Below are 21,316 nucleotides of genomic sequence, written 5' to 3' on the forward strand. Positions count from 1 at the left end.
CACGCTCCAAAAGTTGCAACCTACCGGTACCTCACTGATGCGCCTGCGCACTGCAAGCAATTCTGGGAAATGTAGTCCTTATTGCCTGGGGGGGGGGGGGGTCCGGGCGGCGTGCAGCCTGCTGGAAAATGTAGTTCCCGGCTGAGAGGGCCGGGCTAGACGCGCCGAGGCAGGCGCGCGGCGGGCAGGCCTGGAGGGGGCGGGTCCGCGCGGGCCTCCAAGCCGCCAGCCCCGCAGCGGAGAGGTCACGGCGTGAGGCCGCCGCCACAGTCGCCGCGAGGTCGGGGCGCCGGGCTGCACCATGGCCTACTGCCGGCAGGAAGGTAGGAGATCGGGCTGCGTGGAGACGGCCTACGAGGGCCTGCAGGGGACACGCGGTCTGTGCAGCCCCCCGGACCCCCGCGCCCCCACTGCAGGCGCGGGCGACAGTCCTCGGGACCCTCGGGTTGGGCCCGGCGGCGGGGTCGCCATCCCCGGTTTTCAGATGAGAAAACCGAGGCCCGGGTAGGAGCGAGGCCGGCCGAGGTCACCGTGAGGCTCGAACCCGGACCTCGGAGGGAACAGCACATGGGGGAGCTCGTAAACTAGGGCCGGGGGTCAGGGCTGTGCGAGCGCGCTGCCTGCGGCTGGTAACGGGGAATTTATTGATATTCATTATAATGTTACTATGGCGCTCACCACACACCACGTGTTCCCGTTTGCACCGCCTTCAACTGTCCCGGAAAGTCGCCCCTCGGTGGGCGCTGCGCTGGGGGTGGGAGTGCCGCCCGCTGGGACGGGTCAGGCTCTGGTCCAGGAGTTTTGTGTGGTCTGTCTCGCGACGACCTTCCTAAGTCAGGCCCTGCTTTTATCCGGAGAGTAAACCAAGACCCAGAAGTGACTTGGGTAAGCCACACGGCCGGCAAGTCGCAAAGCTGGGGTTGGAGCCCCGCGGTCTGATTCCAGAACTGCCCAGTCTGGTGCCCAGTGGACTCCAGGGAGCCTTCCGCTCAGAAGACACCCTGCGCAGAAAACAAAACAAAATAAAACAAAGTTGGCCCCCGCCTACTGTCTCTCTGCTTGTTACCTCTACCCGGGACCTCAAAAGTCTCCAGGCCGGGTCCAGGGGTTTTCCTGCACAACCGCTAACCGGCTCTGTCCCTGAGCTGCCACCCAACTCCTCCAGGGCCTAGTGTTCAGTCTTGTAAAATGAGAAGTTGATCTTCATTTATTCCGCTCATATTCATGAAGCACCTTCTCGGTGCCAGGTGAGGGGAATGGTGGACACCTGAGACTATAAAGCTCCAGAGCGAGCTGGAACTCACCCAGAAATCCTTTAGCGAATGGTCCAGCTCCCTCAGTTAGTTAAGGGAATCTTAAGCCCAGAGATGGAGGTGACCCACCCAAGGTCATGCTTCAGTTAGGAGAACAGCTCAGTCTAAAATGCTACGCCTTTTCCCAGTACCCCATTCTGCTCCTGGAATCCTCCTTCCCTGGGTCATAAAACCATAATACTCACTGATGTCTCTAATGAGTAGTTTCCATTGATTGATATTTAACTCTGCCATGAGCAAAAGTCCTCTGCCCTCACCACTTTGTTAGACAGCAGGTCTCTTGTTTTTAATTTCCTTCTTCTAAGTCTAATTTACTTCTTCATTTAGCAAATTTTTTTTAGCCTTTTGGGTATAATGAAACTATAATCCTCATTCTTGAGGGTTTCTAGGGGTTGCAGGTTCTCTGGGAAGCAGAGACAGGTGTTTAGGTCCCTATCTTTTCCTGGATCAAAGATTTCTCTCTTTCTTAGTTTGGGGATGAGAATTAAAAGCACTCACTTTAGGCCTTCCCTAGTTTTTATCTTATCCATGCCACTGTCCCCTAAGTCCCCAACTTCTTGTTTTTCTACCCACCGATTCTTTATGCTTCCCATGGGACTTAGAGAAACGGTCCCAAACCCCTTCCAGATTAAGGCTGATGTGACCGAGCCCCTTGCCTGATCCGGCTTCTGCTACTCTCTAACCACCCATCACTGACCAGCCACACTGGCCTCTGGCCGCTCCCTTTGCCTGGTGCACCCTTCTTCCAGCTCTTCTCATGGCTGCCTCCTCATCCTTTAAGATTCAGCTCATATGTCACCTCATATGTCACCTCAGTGAGGTTTTCTCTGGGCCTTTGTGTCTTTCACATCCTAAACTCTTTGAAATTACCTGGTTTATTTTTGTCATTTTCCTTCCTGTCTATGTTCTTGCAGCAAGCCGGGAGCATTAGATGGGCCATATCCCCGGCACCTTTACCCAGTGAACCCATACACACGGCTGCCCTCTGTTCTGAGTGAATCACTTGCCTGTGCACATTTACTTCAGGGGCCCGCCCCCCAGCCTTGGGGTTAAAGGCCTTAGCTGGGCGTTCAAGGTGTTGGGCAGCGTGGACTCAGGCTCGCTCCCTGGCCCAGGGCCACACTGTTCCTGTCTTTGTTCCTCCTTTTCCAATGCTGACCCTGTTCTCTCCTGTTGTGTCAACAGACGTTTATTGAGTACCTGTGATATGCCAGCCACTGATCACATGGCAGTGGGCACAGGTGGGCGGTCTGCCTTTGTGGCATGGTGGAGGTGGCGGGCGCCCCTTCTGGGTTGGATGTACCAAGAGATTCTGCTGTGTAAAGACCCACGCGTGTTCTAGGGGGAGTGAGACCACCCATCCATGGTTTTTTTTTCTCTAACCTACTTCATGGTGATAGCTGTTCTGTCTTCCGCCCTCTGCTGGGTCTGGGGTCTTCATGTCTGAATTCAGAGTTCATTCCTCCATTCACTTTTTCAACAAATACTGATTACCCACTATGTCTTGGGCACTGTTTTAGGCTCCGAGGATACTGCAGTGAATGGAATAGACAAATCCTTGCCCCTGAGGAGCTGACAGTTCAGTGGGGGAGACAGGTGGTAAACAAATACATAATTGTTAGGTGAGAAAGAGCAGGTTAAGGGTGATGGGGAGTGATGAAGGAAGATGGCATCTGAGCAGGAGGTATGAAGTCAGGGAGAGGGAGGCTGTGAGGGTATCTGAATGTGCTCCTTATTTTCCCATTGCTACGATATGAATGTGTCCCCCCAAAATTCATCTGCTGAAATCCAAACCCCAAGGGTGAATGGTATTAGTAGGTGGGGCCTTTGAGAGGAGCTTAAGTCATGAGGGTGAAGTCCTTATTAGGTTGTTTAAAAAGGTTGATTCTCCTATAGTGAGTCCAGCATCAGGGAATCCCTGCTTCCTGAATTTGAGAAATACATTTTTGTGTTGATTTTTAAGTTTTTCTTTTATTACTGCCATGTAAACGTCTAAGGAACCTGCTCTTATAAACATGTGCCCGTGGGCTTCAGGGACTCTAAAACCGGACAGATGAGTGGATTGAATTCTCACAGCATTCCGTTTACATTAATTCAGTCTCGTAGATGATATCTGACTGAATTGCCCCTTGCACGGAGAATGTGCTTCTGTGCCAGGGGTGGGCCCTTGAGGTTACTGTCGCTGTGCCACCGTCTGATGGCCAAGGTCGTCCAAGGCCAGTCTCTGACCGAGGAGCCTTTGCTGTGGAGACCAGGAAGGCGCTGGCCCTCCTTGGCTGGGAGTTAAGTCCACCCCAGGCCTTTTCTCCCATCGGCCGTGATCATGAAAATCTTGACTTGGAACTCTAAGAGGGCGTAAGGTGGTTATCCACATCCTTCTGAATATGCTTGTATCAACTTTTTAAGGTTATCTTGGAAGTGAAAACAAGCATTTTTATATTTTCTCCAGAGAAATGTAATGAGACTTCCAGTCTAGCTGGTTACCCCACTCGTGGGCAGTCATGATGAGTTCTTTTTTCACAGTTGGGACTCGGGGATCGGTGAGCACTGTCCTTTTGTCCGTCCTGTGTCCACTCTCAGACACTCCTGCTGGGACAGGCGTGCAGCGGACAGGGCGACACACTCGCGATCTTTCAGACCAGAATCTGTGTTCCTGCTCTGCCTTCACGTACTGTGTGCCTTCGGGCTGGTTTCCTACCTTCTCTGGGCCTCCGTTTCCTCTCTCTGTACACAGGAGATTAGTAATACCCACCTCACGGTGTTGGTGTAAGGATTAAATGAGCCAACGGGTGGGGAAACTCATTGAGTAGGGCCCAAGCGCGTAAAAGATGCAGTTATGTTCTGCCGTTAACGATTCTGATTCCAATTCCAGTGTGTGGGTATTTCCCCCACATCAAGCAATTCTCTGACACCAGCAGCATGTCCTACAATTCAGCTCAGTCTGTCACTGTTTACCTGGAGATGGTGTCAGATCCCACAGTTTAAGGGCTCAGTCCTGCAACACCCCTCCCCCCCCGCCGCCCCCCGCCCCAACTGCAGGTGCCAATCACAAGTCCAGGTTGCCATCTGTTCTTCTTAACCACTGGCTGTAGATCAGAGGTTCCCACGACCTCCTCCTAGCTAGCGTTGGATTAATTTGCTAGAGCAGCTCACAGAACTCAGAGAAACAGTTTACTTACTAGATTGCTGGATTATTATAAAAGGATAGAATATTATATTATAAAAAGATATAACTCAGGAAGAGCTGGATGGAAGAGACGCACAAGGCAAGGTGTGGGGAAGGGGCGGAGCTTCCATGCCCTCTCTTCCCGAACTCCACGTGTTCACCTGTCCGCTTGGGCTTTTGCGGAGGCTTCATTACATAGGCATGATTGATTAAATCATCGGCCACTGGCAGCTGATTCTGCCTCCAGCTCCTCTCCCTTCCCCAGGGTGGGGTGTGTGTGTGGGGGGCGGTGAGACTGAAAGCTCCAACCCTCTAATGCCAGAGCTGTTTCTCCTGGCAACCAGCCCCCATCCTCAGGCTCCCCCAAGTCATCCTATTAACATAACAAAAAGACCTTTATGCTCTCATCACTTGGGAAACTGAAATTTTAGGAGCTCTGTGCTAAGAATGGGGTCAGAGGCCAAATATTTCTTATTCTAAATGACAGTATCACATCCTTCGATACAGTGTAACCCATCTCTCTGGGGGATGTCCAGGAAGGTGCCTGAGAGGACTCGGCTTGTGGGAGGGACCTGGAACATTCTGGGTGGGGCTGTGCATCAGTCACTCGGGAGCCCATTAGTGGTGTGGACGTGCAGAGAGCTTGATTCAGCTTCTGTTCTGTGAGGCTGGGCCTCTGGGCCTCATAAGCCCCACAGGTGCCTCCCGTACCCAGCAGGCTTGGACGCCTTGACTTGGCCTGAGACCGGCCTCCCCATTGGTCTGGGCCCGGCTGAGATCTTGTTAAACAAAACTGTCAGAGTTGAGCTGAGCAATTGTGTCAGCTTATTTGTTTTGCTTAGCACGCAGCACTTTTGCAGGCTGCTTTCAAGTGTTCTGAACACTGGCCAGAATTACCAAGGTCTTTAGGTTCTTCAACATGCCCTGGCTGCCCGGCCCCAATCCTTTCCCAGGCCACTTGGGACAAGCCACCTTCTCTGAGATAGAATGGGAGGTGTTGGAGCAGAACCCTCAGGTGTTCTGGAGCAGGCCGTGGTCCTGAGCGTGCCGAGGGTCAGCCGCCATTACCGTCACCCCTCCTGGGAGACCCTGTACAGGTGTGGGGAGGGTGTAAACACCAAGTACCTTCCCTCTGTCCCCTCCGCTGTCCTCACTGGCACGTCTCTCGGGTGTTTCCCGTCACCCTCGTGCTTCCCCAAGCCTCTTCCGGAGGAGCCCGACAGGTGAAGTGTTATCTGAAGGCGCCTGCTGGCAGGTCCCGAGGGGCCTGGAGCAAGGGGACCAGGTGCTCACAGGGACGGGAAGTGACAGAGCCGTCAGAGCGCACGGGAGTTCTGAGCAGAGGAAGAAGACCCGTTTGTTAGATGTCAGCAAACTTGGGGACTGAGAACAGCTGCATTTGATGGCTTGGGGCGTCTCGTCTCCCACCCGAGGATGCACATGGCGCCAGCAGGAGCCGTCTTCCTCCTCCGCAGTCCGGTCACAGGCACGTGATGCAGGAGCGGCTGCTAGACCTTCCCCCAGAGTCAGCAGTGCGCGAGTCCCCAGCCTGGGGAGCACCACTGAACTCACGTCAGGGTTTCAAATGGGACAGTCTTCAAACAAGGTTTTCGTGGCTGCTTGGGTTTAGGGCTGATTCACAGCTCCTGGGTGAAACATTTCTCCCTCTGTTCTCCAAACACTAGGGAAGGATCGAATCATATTTGTGACCAAAGAAGACCATGAAACTCCAAGCAACGCGGAGCTGGTGGCCGACGACCCCAATGACCCGTACGAGGAGCACGGTGAGTGCCGGGCGGGGGTGGGAGTCCAACGTCCCTGGTCGCGGCTAGGTTTCCAGGTGTCTACCTTGGCCACCACTGCTCCTAGGACACTGAGTGCGTCTCCATCAGGTGTGAGGGGCTGTGTGCTTTCCAGCCCTCGTTCCCACGCGCTTCCCTGGCCATCAGGCTGAACCTAGGAGTTTCTTCTTTCTTCTGCCTCTCTTTCTCCTGAGTTTTTGAATGGTTTTCCGTTTTTACAAGAATGGAGCGCAGTGCTGTGGCACGTCACTCGCTTTTTCCTGCCCACCATGCCTTGGACATCTTCCAGCCTCGCTTGTACCAGTCCTCACACTGTGCTGAGCTGAGAGCAGCTGAGGGGCGGGAGGGGCTTGAGGAGAAGGTCCGTGGCGCAGGGGGTCCTGACCATCTGTGTGAAAGGAGGAGACCAGCACCTTGACTCCTTAAAGTGTTTGGGCTTTCAAAGCTTCTCAGTAACCATCCGAGCGGTCGCTTCCGCTTTGGATTAAACGGTTTCCCTGTGTAGTTCTTGGAGCACAGGCACGGCCACAGCACTGGGAGGCGGCTTAGGACACAGAGCAGTGCTGCACACGGAGAGAGTCGCTGATGGTGACCTTTCCGACTGAGCCGGGAATGCTGGGCTTGTGCCGGGCATTTGAACCCCATCCCGAGGGAGCGGCAGGCCCACCGGTGAGTGCCGGCCAGGCAGCGGTTCATGTTACCGTTATGCCTATGAGGACTGGTCTTGGTTTTGCTTTTTCTGAAACCTCAGGGAGCACCTCTCACCCTTCCTTGCCCATCTTCCCGTCCCAGGACTGATCCTGCCCAACGGAGACATCAACTGGAACTGCCCGTGCCTTGGGGGCATGGCCAGCGGCCCATGTGGGGAACAGTTCAAGGCGGCCTTTTCGTGCTTCCACTACAGCACAGAGGATGTCAAGGGGTCGGACTGTGTAGACCAGTTCCGGGCCATGCAGGAGTGCATGCAGAAGTACCCGGACCTCTATCCCCAGGAGGAGGAGGAGAAGCCAGCGGACCGATTAGAGGAAACGGCTGTCTCTGAGGCCGCCACGACCAAAGAAGAGGAGGGGTCCAGCTAATGAGGGCCCTGGGCGCCGGGCTCCAGCCTCCTTCAGAGAGGATGAACCTCTCCAAGAAAGTGTCTCTCCCTCTGTTGTTCTGTGCACTGTAATGTACAAAGTAACTTATTGAGCTGACCAGGGGTCTTGGCCCCTGGACATATACACTGAAAAATGGGTTGTATGAACGTGTGTCTCACATAACCTGTCAGCGAATGTAGCTGCCACTTTTGAATTCTCAGATTGTCCTGAATTTTGCCATTTTGAAATAATGTGCTGAATAATCTCAGCAACCAAAAATCTTTATCTGGGGAGTGTCTCTTGTGAGTGAGCTGATTTGTTCTGATTCATTGTATCCCTTTTAGTAGATTTTATACCCAGTTGGAAAGTGAAATAGAAACAAACATCTTCCTTTAAAAATGCTGGAGGGGGGCCATTCCTTACAGAAGAGGCGGGATGATCAGACCTTGAGTATTTGACGAAGCACTATGCTTCATTTCTGATGTATTTTGGTTTCCAGTTTGCATTGAGCTCCAGGTTTTCTACGTTTGGAAAACAGAGCTTTGGACCCTCTGAGTGACTGCCTTTGGAAGTGAAGAGAAAGGCTGTTTTTTTCTGTTCTTGTTATCCCAGAAGCCCTGCTTTGGGGTCTGTGTTCACACTGGCTCTGTCTCAGCCTGTTCAGATGCAATGTTCTTGAGAGGTGGGGACCTAATCATTACCAAAGTAGCACCTGAGAGAGGAAACGGTGTCAATTAAAAGGAAAACATGATTTTTACCTGATTTTTGAGTGGGTTTTAATTTGCTTTTCCTAATTAAAAATGTTGTGATATAAGGAAATATAAATTATGAAAAATTCAATTGAAATTCTCCTTTGAAGATATTGGTAGATCACTTTGAATCTGTTAAAATTTTCTGTGTTGCGTCCACACGGAGCTCACTGATTCTGTCTGTGAGCAGATGCCTTCACACAGGCGTCGCTGTCAACTTTAACGTGTTGTATTTGTTAGAAATGAGTACCAGCCCACAATGCCCAGGGGACATGAAGCATGAGCACAGGAGGCTGCATTCCACCCCAGAGAGTGAGCTGTTGGCTCTCTGAAGCCTGGAGGCCCAGCTCAGGGTGAGGAGTGCGGTTCTGAGTCTGGGGTCAGGAAGCCGGAGCCACCAGCTTTGGAAGCCGTGCAGCCTGGAGGAGGCTTGGGACTTCTTTGAGCTGCAGGCAGAGCCTTGCATGTTTAACAAACATACTTTTTCAGGAAACGTTTTGATCAAGATGTCACTGACCTGTGACTAGTCCTGGATCCCATTCATTTGATACATTCAGGGAACCTCTGCCGTCCATGTCCTAGGGACACGGGAAGGTGACTTATCTGGCCTCTGCTTGTATGAAGCTACAGTCCAGCCAGGGGTCAGCATTTACTAGAAAGCAAGAAGAATCAGAAAAGCAGATCCCAGGGGCAAGGACAGGATGGCAGAGTAGAAGGACCTGAGCTCACCTCCTCTCACGAAAACACCAAAATCACAACTAACTGCTGAACAATCATAGACAAAAAAGGACTAGAACCTACCAAAAAAGATATTCTACTTCCAAAGACAAAGAAGAAGCCACAACGAGAAGGTAGGAGGGGTGCATTCGTGATACAATCAAACCCCATACCCGCCAGGTAGACAACCCACAAACTGGAAAATAATTATATTGCAGAGGTTCTCCCACAGGAGTGAGTTCTGAGCCCCAAGTCAGGCTCCCCAGTCTGGGGGTCTGGCTTCAGGAGGAGGAGACCCCAGAGCATTTGGCTTTGAAGGCCAGCGGGGCTTGATCGCAGGAACTCCACAGGACTGGGGGTAACAGAAATGCCACTCTTGGAGGATGCACACAAGGTCTTGTGTGCACCAGGACCCAGGGGAAAAAGCAGTGACTTCATAGGATCCTGGACCAGACCTACCTGCTGGTCTTGGAGGGTCTCCTGGGGAGGTGGGAGGCAGCTGTAGCTCACTGTAACTCACTTGGGGACAAGGACACTGGTGGCGGAGGTTCTGGGGCGTACTCATTGTCGTGAGCTGTCCTGGAGGTCACCATTTTGGCACTGAGGGCTGGCCCCAACCATCAGCCCTTTGGCTCCAGTGCTGGGATGCCTCAGGCCAAACAACCAACAGGGCAGGAACATAGCCCCACCCATCAGCAGACAGGCTGCTTAAAGCCTTCCTGAGACTGTAGCCACCTCTAAACACACCCCTTGATATGGCCCTGCCCACCAGACGCAAAAGACCCAGCTCCACCCACCAGTGGGCAGGCACCAGTCCCTCCCACCAGGAATCCTGCACAAGCCTCTAAGACCAGTCTCACCCACCAGGGGATAGACACCAGAAGCAAGAGGAACTACAATCCTGCAGCCTGTGGGAACGCAAACACAGAAAGTTAGACAAAAAGAGGTGGCAGGGCTTCCCTGGTGGCACAGTGGTTGAGAATCTGCCTGCCAATGCAGGGGACACGGGTTCGAGCCCTGGTCTGGGAAGATCCCACATGCCGCGGAGCAACTAGGCCTGTGAGCCACAACTACTGAGCCTGCGCATCTGGAGCCTGTGCTCCGCAACAAGAGAGGCCGCGATAGTGAGAGGCCCGCGCATCGCGCTGAAGAGTGGCCCCCGCTTGCCACAACTAGAGAAAGCCCTTGCACAGAAACGAAGACCCAACACAGCCAAAAATAAATAATAAATAAATAATTAAAAAATAAAAAAGAGGTGGCAGAGGAATATTGTTCCAGAGGAAATAACAAGATAACCCCCCAGAAGAACAACTAAGTGAAGTGGAGATAGGCAACCTACCCAAAAAAGAATTCAGAGTAATGATAGTAAAGATGATCCAAAATCACGGAAAAAGAATGGAGGCACAGACTGAGAAGATACAAGAAATGTTTAACAAAGAGCTAGAAGATATAAAAAACAGAGTTGAACAATAAAATAACTGAAATAAAAAAATACACTAGAAGGAATCGATAGCAGAATAAACGAAACAGAAGAACAGATAAGCGAGCTGGAAGACAGAATGGTGGAAATCACTGCCACGAAAGAGAATAAAGAAAAAAAGAATGAAAAGAAATGAGGACTGTTTAAGAGACCTCTGGGACAACATTAAATATACCAACATTCACATTATAAGGGTCCCAGAAGGAGAATAGAGAGAGAAAGGGCCTGAGAAAATATTTGAAGAGATAATAGCTGTAAACTTCCCTAACCTGGAAGGGAAAGTCACCCAAATCCAGGAAGCACAGAGTCCCATACAGGATAAACCCAAAGAAGAACATGCTGAGGCACATATTAATCAAACGGACAAAATTTAAAGACAAACAAAATATTACAAGCAAGAAGGGAAATGCAACAAATAATATACAAGGGAATCCCATAATGTTATCAGCGGATTTTTCAGCAGAAACTCTGCAGGCCAGAAGGGAGTGGCACAATATATTTAAAGTGATGAAAGGGAAAAACCTAAAACCAAGAATACTCTACCCAGCAAGGCTCTCATTCAAATTTGATGAATAAATCAAAAGCTTTACAGACAAGGAAAAGCTAAGAGAATTGAGCACCACCAAATCAGCTTTACAACAAATGCTAAAGGAACTTCTATAGGCAGAAAAGAAAAGCCTACAGTCACTCCCTCTTGCGAGAGCACCAGAATCACCACTGGCTGCTGGACAATCATTGACAGGAAGACCCTGGACTTCACCAAGGAGGATACCCCGCGTCCAAGGACAGAGGAGAAGCCACAGTGAGACGGTAGGAGGGGCGCAATCAGAGTAAAATCAAATCCCATAACTGCTGGGTGGGTGACTCACAGACTGGCGAACACTTATACCACAGAATTCCACCCACTGGAGTGAAGGTTCTGAGCCCCACGTCAGGCTTCCCAACCTGGGGGTCCGGCAACGGGAGGAGGAATTCCTAGAGAATCAGACTTTGAAGCCTAGTGGGAATTGATTGCAGGACTTTGACAGGACTGGGGGAAACAGAGACCCCACTCTTGGAGGGCACACACAAAGTAATGTGTGCATCGGGACCCAGGGGAAGGAGCAGTGACCCTGGGGGAGACTGAACCAGACCTACCTGCTGGTGTTGGGGGGTCTCCTGCAGAGGCGAGTAGTGGCTCTGTTTCACCGTGGGGATAAGGACACTGGCAGCAGAGGTTCTGGGAAGTTCTCCTTGGCGTGAGCCCTCCCAGAGTCTGCCATTAACCCCACCAAAGAGCACCGGTAGGCTCCAGTGTTGGGTTGCCTCAGGCAAAACAACCAACAGGGAGGGAACCCAGCCCCACCCATCAACAGTCAAGTGGATTAAGGTTTTACTGAGCTCTGACCGCCACAGCAACAGGGAGGGAACCCAGCCCCACCCATCAACAGTCAAGTGGATTAAGGTTTTACTGAGCTCTGACCGCCACAGCAACAGTCAGCTCTACCCACCACCAGAGCCTCCCATCAAGCCTCTTAGATAGCCTCAACCACCAGAGGGCAGACAACAGAAGCAAGAAAAACTACGATCCTGCAGCCTGTGGACCAAAAACCACAGTTACAGAAAGATAGAGAAGATGAAAAGGCAGAGGGCTATGTACCAGATGAAGGAACAAGAAAAAACCCCAGAAAAACAACTAAATGAAGTGGAGATAGGCAACCTTCCAGAAAAAGAATTCAGAATAATGATAGTGAAGATGATCCAGGACCTCGGAATAAGAATGGAGGCAAAGATTGAGAAGATGCAAGAAATGATTAACAAAGACCTAGAAGAATTAAAGAACAAACAAACAGAGATCACCAATACAATAACTGAAATGAAAACTACACTAGAAGGAATCAATAGCAGAATAACTGAGGCAGAAGAACGGATAAGTGACCTGGAAGACAGAATGGTGGAATTCACTGCTGCAGAACAGACTAAAGAAAAAAGAATGAAAAGAAATGAAGGCAGCCTAAGAGACCTCTGGGACAACATTAAACGCAACAACATTCGCATTATAGGGGTCCCAGAAGGAGAAGAGAGAGAGAAAGGACCAGAGAAAATATTTGAAGACATTATAGTCGAAAACTTCCCTAACATGGGAAAGGAAATAGCCACCCAAGTCCAGGAAGTGCAGAGAGTCCCATACAGAATAAACCCAAGGAGAAACACGCCGAGACACATAGTAATCAAAGTGGCAAAAATTAAAGACAAAGAAAAATTACTGAAAGCAGCAAGGGAAAAACGACAAATAACATACAAGGGAACTCCCATAAGGTTAACAGCTGATTTCTCAGCAGAAACTCTGCAAGCCAGAAGGGAGTGGCATGATATACTTAAAGTGATGAAAGGGAAGAACCTACAACCAAGATTACTCTACCCGGCAAGGATCTCATTTAGATTTGATGGAGAAATCAAAAGCTTTGCAGACAAGCAAAAGCTAAGAGAATTCAGCACCACCAAACCAGCTCTACAACAAATGCTAAAGGAACTTCTCTAAGTGGGAAACACAAGAGAAGAAAAGCACCTACAAAAACAAACCCAAAACAATTAAGAAAATGGTCATAGGAACATACATATCGATAATTACCTTAAACGTGAATGGATTAAATGCCCCAACCAAAAGACATAGACTGGCTGAATGGATACAAAAACAAGACCCATATATATGCTGTCTACAAGAGACCCACTTTGGACCTAGGGACACATACAGACTGAAAGTGAGGGGATGGAAAAAGATATTCCATGCAAATGGAAATCAAAAGAAAGCTGGAGTAGCTATACTCATATCAGATAAAATAGACTTTAAAATAAAGAATGTTACAAGAGACAAGGAAGGACACTACATAATGATCCAGGGATCAATCCAAGAAGAAGATATAACAATTATAAATATATATGCACCCAACATAGGAGCACCTCAATACATAAGGCAACTGCTAACAGCTATAAAAGAGGAAATCGACAGTAACACAATAATAGTGGGGGACTTTAACACCTCACTTACACCAATGGACAGATCATCCAAAATGAAAATAAATAAGGAAACAGAAGCTTTAAATGACACAATAGACCAGATAGATTTAATTCATATATATAGGACATTCCATCCAAAAACAGCAGATTACACGTTCTTCTCAAGTGCGCACGGAACATTCTCCAGGATAGATCACATCTTGGGTCACAAATCAAGCCTCAGTAAATTTAAGAAAATTGAAATCATATCAAGCATCTTTTCTGACCACAACGCTATGAGATTAGAAATGAATTACAGGGAAAAAAACGTAAAAAGGACAAACACATGGAGGCTAAACAATACGTTACTAAATAACCAAGAGATCACTGAAGAAATCAAAGAGGAAATCAAAAAATACCTAGAGACAAATGACAATGAAAACACGACGACCCAAAACCTATGGGATGCAGCAAAAGCGGTTCTAAGAGGGAAGTTTATAGCTATACAAGCCTACCTAAAGAAACAAGAAAAATCTCAAGTAAACAATCTAACCTTACACCTAAAGAAACTAGAGAAAGAAGAACAAACAAAACCCAAAGTTAGCAGAAGGAAAGAAATCATAAAGATCAGAGCAGAAATAAATGAAATAGAAACAAAGAAAACAATAGCAAAGATCAATAAAACTAAAAGTTGGTTCTTTGAGAAGATAAACAAAATTGATAAGCCATTAGCCAGACTCATCAAGAAAAAGAGGGAGAGGACTCAAATCAATAAAATCAGAAATGAAAAAGGAGAAGTTACAACAGACACCGCAGAAATACAAAGCATCCTAAGAGACTACTACAAGCAACTTTATGCCAATAAAATGGACAACCTGGAAGAAATGGACAAATTCTTAGAAAGGTATAACCTTCCCAGACTGAATCAGGAAGAAACAGAAAATATGAACAGACCAATCACAAGTAATGAAATTGAAACTGTGATTAAAAATCTTCCAACAAACAAAAGTCCAGGACCAGATGGCTTCACAGGTGAATTCTATCAAACATTTAGAGAAGAGCTAACACCCATCCTTCTCAAACTCTTCCAAAAAATTGCAGAGGAAGGAACACTCCCAAACTCATTCTATGAGGCCACCATCACCCTGATACCAAAACCAGACAAAGACACTACACAAAAAGAAAATTACAGACCAATATCACTGATGAATATAGATGCAAAAATCCTCAACAAAATACTAGCAAACAGAATCCAGCAACACATTAAAAGGATCATACACCACGATCAAGTGGGATTTATCCCAGGGATGCAAGGATTCTTCAATATACGCAAATCAATCAATGTGATACACCATATTAACAAATTGAAGAATAAAAACCATATGATCATCTCAATAGATGCAGAAAAAGCTTTTGACAAAATTCAACACCCATTTCTGATAAAAACTCTCCAGAAAGTGGGCATAGAGGGAACCTACCTCAACATAATAAAGGCCATATATGACAAACCCACAGCAAACATCATTCTCAATGGTGAAAAACTGAAAGCATTTCCTCTAAGATCAGGAACGAGACAAGGATGTCCACTCTCACCACTATTATTCAACATAGTTCTGGAAGTCCTAGCCACGGCAATCAGAGAAGAAAAAGAAATAAAAGGAATACAAATTGGAAAAGAAGAAGTAAAACTGTCACTGTTTGCGGATGACATGATACTATACATAGAGAATCCTAAAACTGCCACCAGAAAACTGCTAGAGCTAATTAATGAATATGGTAAAGTTGCAGGATACAAAATTAATGCACAGAAATCTCTTGCATTCCTATACACTAATGATGAAAAATCTGAAAGAGAAATTATGGAAACACTCCCATTTACCATTGCAACAAAAAGAATAAAATACCTAGGAATAAACCTACCTAGGGAGACGAAAGACCTGTATGCAGAAAACTATAAGACACTGATGAAAGAAATTAAAGATGATACCAACAGATGGAGAGATATACCATGTTCTTGGATTGGAAGAATCAACATTGTGAAAATGAGTATACTACCCAAAGCAATCTACAGATTCAATGCAATCCCTATCAAATTACCAATGGCATTTTTTACGGAGCTAGAACAAATCATCTTAAAATTTGTATGGAGACACAAAAGACCCCGAATAGCCAAAGCAGTCTTGAGGGAAAAAAATGGAGCTGGAGGAATCAGACTCCCTGACTTCAGACTATACTACAAAGCTACAGTAATCAAGACAGTATGGTACTGGCACAAAAACAGAAACATAGATCAATGGAACAAGATAGAAAGCCCAGAGATTAACCCACGCACCTATGGTCAACTAATCTATGACAAAGGAGGCAAAGATATACAATGGAGAAAAGACAGTCTCTTCAATAAGTGGTGCTGGGAAAACTGGACAGCTACATGTAAAAGAATGAAATTAGAATACTCCCTAACACCATACACAAAAATAAACTCAAAATGGATTAGAGACCTAAATATAAGACTGGACACTATAAAACTCTTAGAGGAAAACATAGGAAGAACACTCTTTGACATAAATCACAGCAAGATCTTTTTTGATCCACCTCCTAGAGTAACGGAAATAAAAACAGAAATAAACAAATGGGACCTAATGAAACTTCAAAGCTTTTGCACAGCAAAGGAAACCATAAACAAGACGAAAAGACAACCCTCAGAATGGGAGAAAATATTTGCAAATGAATCAACGGACAAAGGATTAATCTCCAAAATATATAAACAGCTCATTCAGCTCAATATCAAAGAAACAAACACCCCAATCCAAAAATGGGCAGAAGACCTAAGTAGACATTTCTCCAAAGAAGACATACAGATGGCCACGAAGCACATGAAAAGATGCTCAACATCACTAATTATTAGAGAAATGCAAATCAAAACTACAATGAGGTATCACCTCACTCCTGTTAGAATGGGCATCATCAGAAAATCTACAAACAACAAATGCTGGAGAGGGTGTGGAGAAAAGGGAACCCTCTTGCACTGTTGGTGGGAATGTAAATTGATACAGCCACTATGGAGAACAGTATGGAGGTTCCTTAAAAAACTAAAAATAGAATTACCATATGACCCAGCAATCCCACTACTGGGCATATACCCAGAGAAAACCGTAATTCAAAAAGACACATGCACCCGAATGTTCATTGCAGCACTATTTACAATAGCCAGGTCATGGAAGCAACCTAAATGCCCATCAACAGACGAATGGATAAAGAAGTTGTGGTACATATATACAATGGAATATTACTCAGCCATAAAAAGGAACGAAATTGAGTCATTTGTTGAGACATGGATGGATCTAGAGACTGTCATACAGAGTGAAGTAAGTCAGAAAGAGAAAAACAAATATCGTATATTAATGCATGTATGCGGAACCTAGAAAAATGGTACAGATGAGCCAGTTTGCAGGGCAGAAGTTGAGACACAAATGTAGAGAATGGTCATATGGACACCAAGGGGGGAAAACTGCGGTGAGGTGGGGATGGTGGTGTGCTGAATTGGGCAATTGGGGTTGACATGTATACACTGATGTGTATAAAACTGATGCCTAATAAGAACCTGCAGTATAAAAAAACAAACAAAACAACTAATACTAAACTTTCATTGGGTTATTTGTATGGAAATATGTTAATATAAATGTTTCAGACATTACATGAAATTTCTAAAAATCTTATATTTGTATTTGTATGGAAATATGTATGGAAATATGTTAATATAAATGTTTCAGACATTAAAAAAAAAAAAAAAAAAAGAAAAGCCTACAACTGGAAACAAGAAAATTACGAACGGGAAAGCTCACTGGTAAAGGCAAACATACAGTAAAGGTAGGAAATCATCCACACACAAATATGATATCAAAACCAGCAGGAGAGTACAAATGTAAGATATTGGAAATACATTTGAAATGAAGAGACCAGCAACTTAATCTTGAATATATATAGACTGCTATATCAAAACCTCCTGATAACTGCAAACCAAAAGTCTACAATAGATAGACAAAAAAGAAAAAGGAATCCAAACACAACACTAAAGATAGTCATCAAATCACAGGAGAAGAGAACAAAAGAGGAAGGGAAGAAAAAAGACCTACAAAAACAAATCCAAAACAGTTAACAAAATGGCAGTAAGAATATACATATTGGTAATTAGCTCAAATGTAAATGGATTAAATGCTCCAACCAAAAGACATAGACTGGCTGAATGGATATAAAAACAAGACCCATATATATGCTGTTCACAAGAGACCCACTTCAGATCTAGGGACACATACAGATTGGAAGTGAGGGCGTGGAAAAATGTATTCCATGCGAATGAAAATCAAAAGAAAGCAGGAGTAGCAATACTCATATCAGACAAATAGACTTTAAAATAAAGACTGTTACAAGACACAAAGAAGGACACTACATAATGAGGAATCCAAGAGGAAGATATAACAATTGTAAATATATATGCACCCAACAAAGGAGCACCTCAACATATAAGGCAAATGCTAACAGCCGTAAAAGGAGAAATTGACAGTAACACAGTAATAGTGGGGGACTTTAACACCCCATTTACATCAATGGACAGATCATCCAGACAGAAAATCAATAAGGAAACACAGGCCTTAAATAACACATTAGACCAGATGGACTTAATTGATATTTATAGAGCATTCCACCCGAAAGCAGCAGAACACACATTCTTTTCAAATGCATATGGAACATTCTCCAGGATAGATCACATGCTGGGCCATAAAGCAAGCCTCAGTAAATTTAAGAAAATTGAAATCATATCAAGCATCTTTTCCAATCACAACACTATGAGATTAGAAATCAACTACAAGAAAAAAACTGTAAAAACCAAAAACACGTGGAGGCTAAACAATATGCTACTAAACAACCAATGGATCACTGCATAAATCAAAGATGAAATAAAAAAATACCTAGAGACAAATGAAAATGAAAACACAACTATCCAAAATCTATGGGACACAGCAAAATCAATTCTAAGAGGGAAGTTTACAGCAATACAATCTTACTTCAGGAAACAAGAAAAATCTCAAATAAACAAGCTAACCTTATACCTAAAGCAATTAGAGAAAGAAGAACAAACAAAACCCAGTTAGTAGAAGGAAAGAAATCCTAAAGATCAGAGCACAAATAAATGAAATAGAGATGAAGAAAACAATAGAAAAGATCAATGAAATCAAAAGCTGGTTCTTTGAAAAGATAAACAAAATTTAGCCAGACTCATCAAGAAAAAAAGGGAGAGAGCTAAAATCAATAAAATTAGAAATGAAAAGGGAGAAGTTACAATGGACACTACAGAAACACAAGCAACTATATGCCAATAAAATGGACAACCTAGAAGAAACGGAAAAATTCTTAGAAAGGTACAGTCTCCCAAAACTGAACCAGGAAGAAATAGAAAATATAAACAGACCAGTCACAAGCACTGAAGTTGAAACTGTGATTTAAAAACTCCTAACAAACAAAAGTCCAGGACCAGATGGCTTCACAGGTTAATTCTATCAAACATTTAGAGAAAAGTTAACACCTATCCTTCTGAAAATATTTCAAAAAATTGCAGAGGAAGTAACATTCCCAAACTCATTCCACAAGGCCACCATCACCCTGATACCAAAACCAGACAAAGATACCACAAGAAAAGACAATTACAGGCCAATATTACTGATGAACATAGACGCAAAAATCCTCAAAAAAATACCAGCAAATCGAATCCAACAATACATTAAAAAGATCATACACCATGATCAAGTGGGATTTAACTCAGGGATGCAAGGGTTTTTCAATATATGCAAATCAATCAGTGCGTTACAGCACATTAACAAACTGAAGAATAAAAACCATATGATAATCTCAATGGATGCAGAAAATCTTTTGACAAAATTCAACACCCATTTATGATAAAAAACTCTCCAGAAAGTGGGCATAGAGGGAACGTACCTCAACATAATAAAAGTCATATATGACAAACCCACAGCTAACACCATACTTAATGGTGAAAAACTGAAAGCATTTACTCTAAGATCAGGGACAAGCCAAGGATGCCACTCTCTCTACTTTCATTCAAAATAGTTTTGGAAGTCCTAGCCGTGGCAATCAGAGAAGAAAAAGAAATAAAAGGAATCCAAATCGGAAAAGAAGAAGTAAAACTGTCACTGTTTGCAAATGACATGTTACATATACATAGAAAATCCTAAAGATGTTTTCAGAAAACTACTAGAGCTCACCAATGAATTCAGTAAAGTTGAGGATACAAAATTAATGTACAGAAATCTGTTGCATTTCTATACACTAACAATGAAAGATCAGAAAGAGAAATTAAGGAAATAATCCCATTTACCATCACATCAAAAAGAATAAAATACCTAGGAATAAGCCTACCTAAGGAGGCCAAAGACCTGTACTCTGAAAACTATAAGACACTGATGAAAGAAATCGAAGATGACACAAACACATGGAAAGATATACCATATTCTTGGATTGGAAGAATCAATATTGTCAAAATGACTGTACTACCCAAGGTAATCTACAGATTCAATGCAATGCCTATCAAATTACCAATGGCATTTTTTGCAGATCTAGAACAAAAAAAATCTTAAAATTTGTATGGAAACAAAAAAGATCCCAAATAGCCAAAGCAATCTTGAGAAAGAAAAATGGAGCTGGAGGAATCAGGTTCCCTGACTTCAGACTATACTATAAAGCTACAGTAATCAAAACAGTATGGTACTGGCACAAAGACAGACTTACAGATCAATGGAACAGGATAGAAAGCCCAGAAATAAACCCACACACCTATAGTTAATTAATCTACATCAAAGGAGGCAAGACTATACAATGGAGAAAACACAGTCTCTTTAATAAGTGGCACTGGGAAAACTGGACAGCTACATGTAAAAGAAGAAAACTAGAACATTCTCTAAAACCATACACAAAAATAAACTCAAAATGCATTAAAGACTTACATGTAAGACCGGATACTATAAAACTATACTACAGTTTTAGATACTATAAAACCAGATACTATAAAACTCTTAGAGGAAAACATAGGCAGGACACTTTTTGACATAAATCGCAGCAATTTTTTTGGATCCACTTCCTAGAGTAATGAAAATAAAAACAAAAATAAACAAATGGGACCTAATTAAACTTAAAAGCTTTTGCACAGCAAAGGAAACCATAAACAAAAAGAAAAGAAAACCCACAGAATGGGAGAAAATATTTGCAAACAATGCAACCAACAAGGGATTAATCTCCAAAATATACAAACATGCAGCTCAATATCAAAAAAACCCCCAAAAACAAAAAACAAACAACCTAATCAGAAAAAGGGCAGATCTAAATAGACATTTCTCCAAAGAAGACATACAGATGGCCAAAAAGCACATGAAAAGATGCTCAACATCACTAATTATTAGAGAAATGCAAATCAAAATTACAATGAGGTATCACCTCACACTGGTCAGTATGGCCATCATCAAAAAGTCTACAAACAATAAATGCTGGAGAGAGCGTGGAGAAAAGGGAATCCTCCTACACTGTAGGTAAGAATGTAAATTGGTACACCCATGGTGGAGAACAGTATAGAGGTTCCTTAAAAAACTAAAAATTGGGCTTCCCTGGTGGCGCAGTGGTTGAGAATCTGCCTGCCAATGCAGGGGACACGGGTTCCAGCCCTGGAGCCACGGAGCAACTGGGCCCATGAGCCACAACTACTGAGCCTGCGCATCTGGAGCCTGTGCTCCACAACAAGAGAGGCCGTGATAGTGAGAGGCCCACGCACCGCGATGAAGAGTGGCCCCCGCTCGCCGCAACTAGAGAAAGCCCTCGCACAGAAACGAAGACCCAACACGGCCAAAAATAAATAAATAAATAAATAAATTTATAAAAAAAAAAAACTAAAAATAGAGCTACCATATGATGCAACAATCTCACTTCTGGGCATATACATGGAGAAAACCATACTTCAAAAAATACAGGCAC

At 44.8% G+C, this 21,316-nt stretch overlaps 1 protein-coding gene across 1 annotated transcript; it reads left to right on the forward strand.

Annotated features, from left to right (window-relative positions):
• Positions 1-135: 135 nt before the first annotated feature.
• Positions 136-8,117, forward strand: CHCHD4 (coiled-coil-helix-coiled-coil-helix domain containing 4). The gene is made up of 3 exons (XM_036868531.1): positions 136-323; positions 6,165-6,263; positions 7,074-8,117. Exons 1-3 carry the CDS (start codon positions 302-304, stop codon positions 7,358-7,360), a joined length of 408 nt encoding a protein of 135 aa, XP_036724426.1. The 5' UTR covers positions 136-301; the 3' UTR covers positions 7,361-8,117.
• The last annotated feature ends 13,199 nt before the right edge of the window (positions 8,118-21,316 follow it).

This window comes from Balaenoptera musculus, chromosome 11 (genome assembly GCF_009873245.2).
Source record: "Balaenoptera musculus isolate JJ_BM4_2016_0621 chromosome 11, mBalMus1.pri.v3, whole genome shotgun sequence".
Lineage (NCBI taxonomy): Eukaryota > Metazoa > Chordata > Mammalia > Artiodactyla > Balaenopteridae > Balaenoptera > Balaenoptera musculus.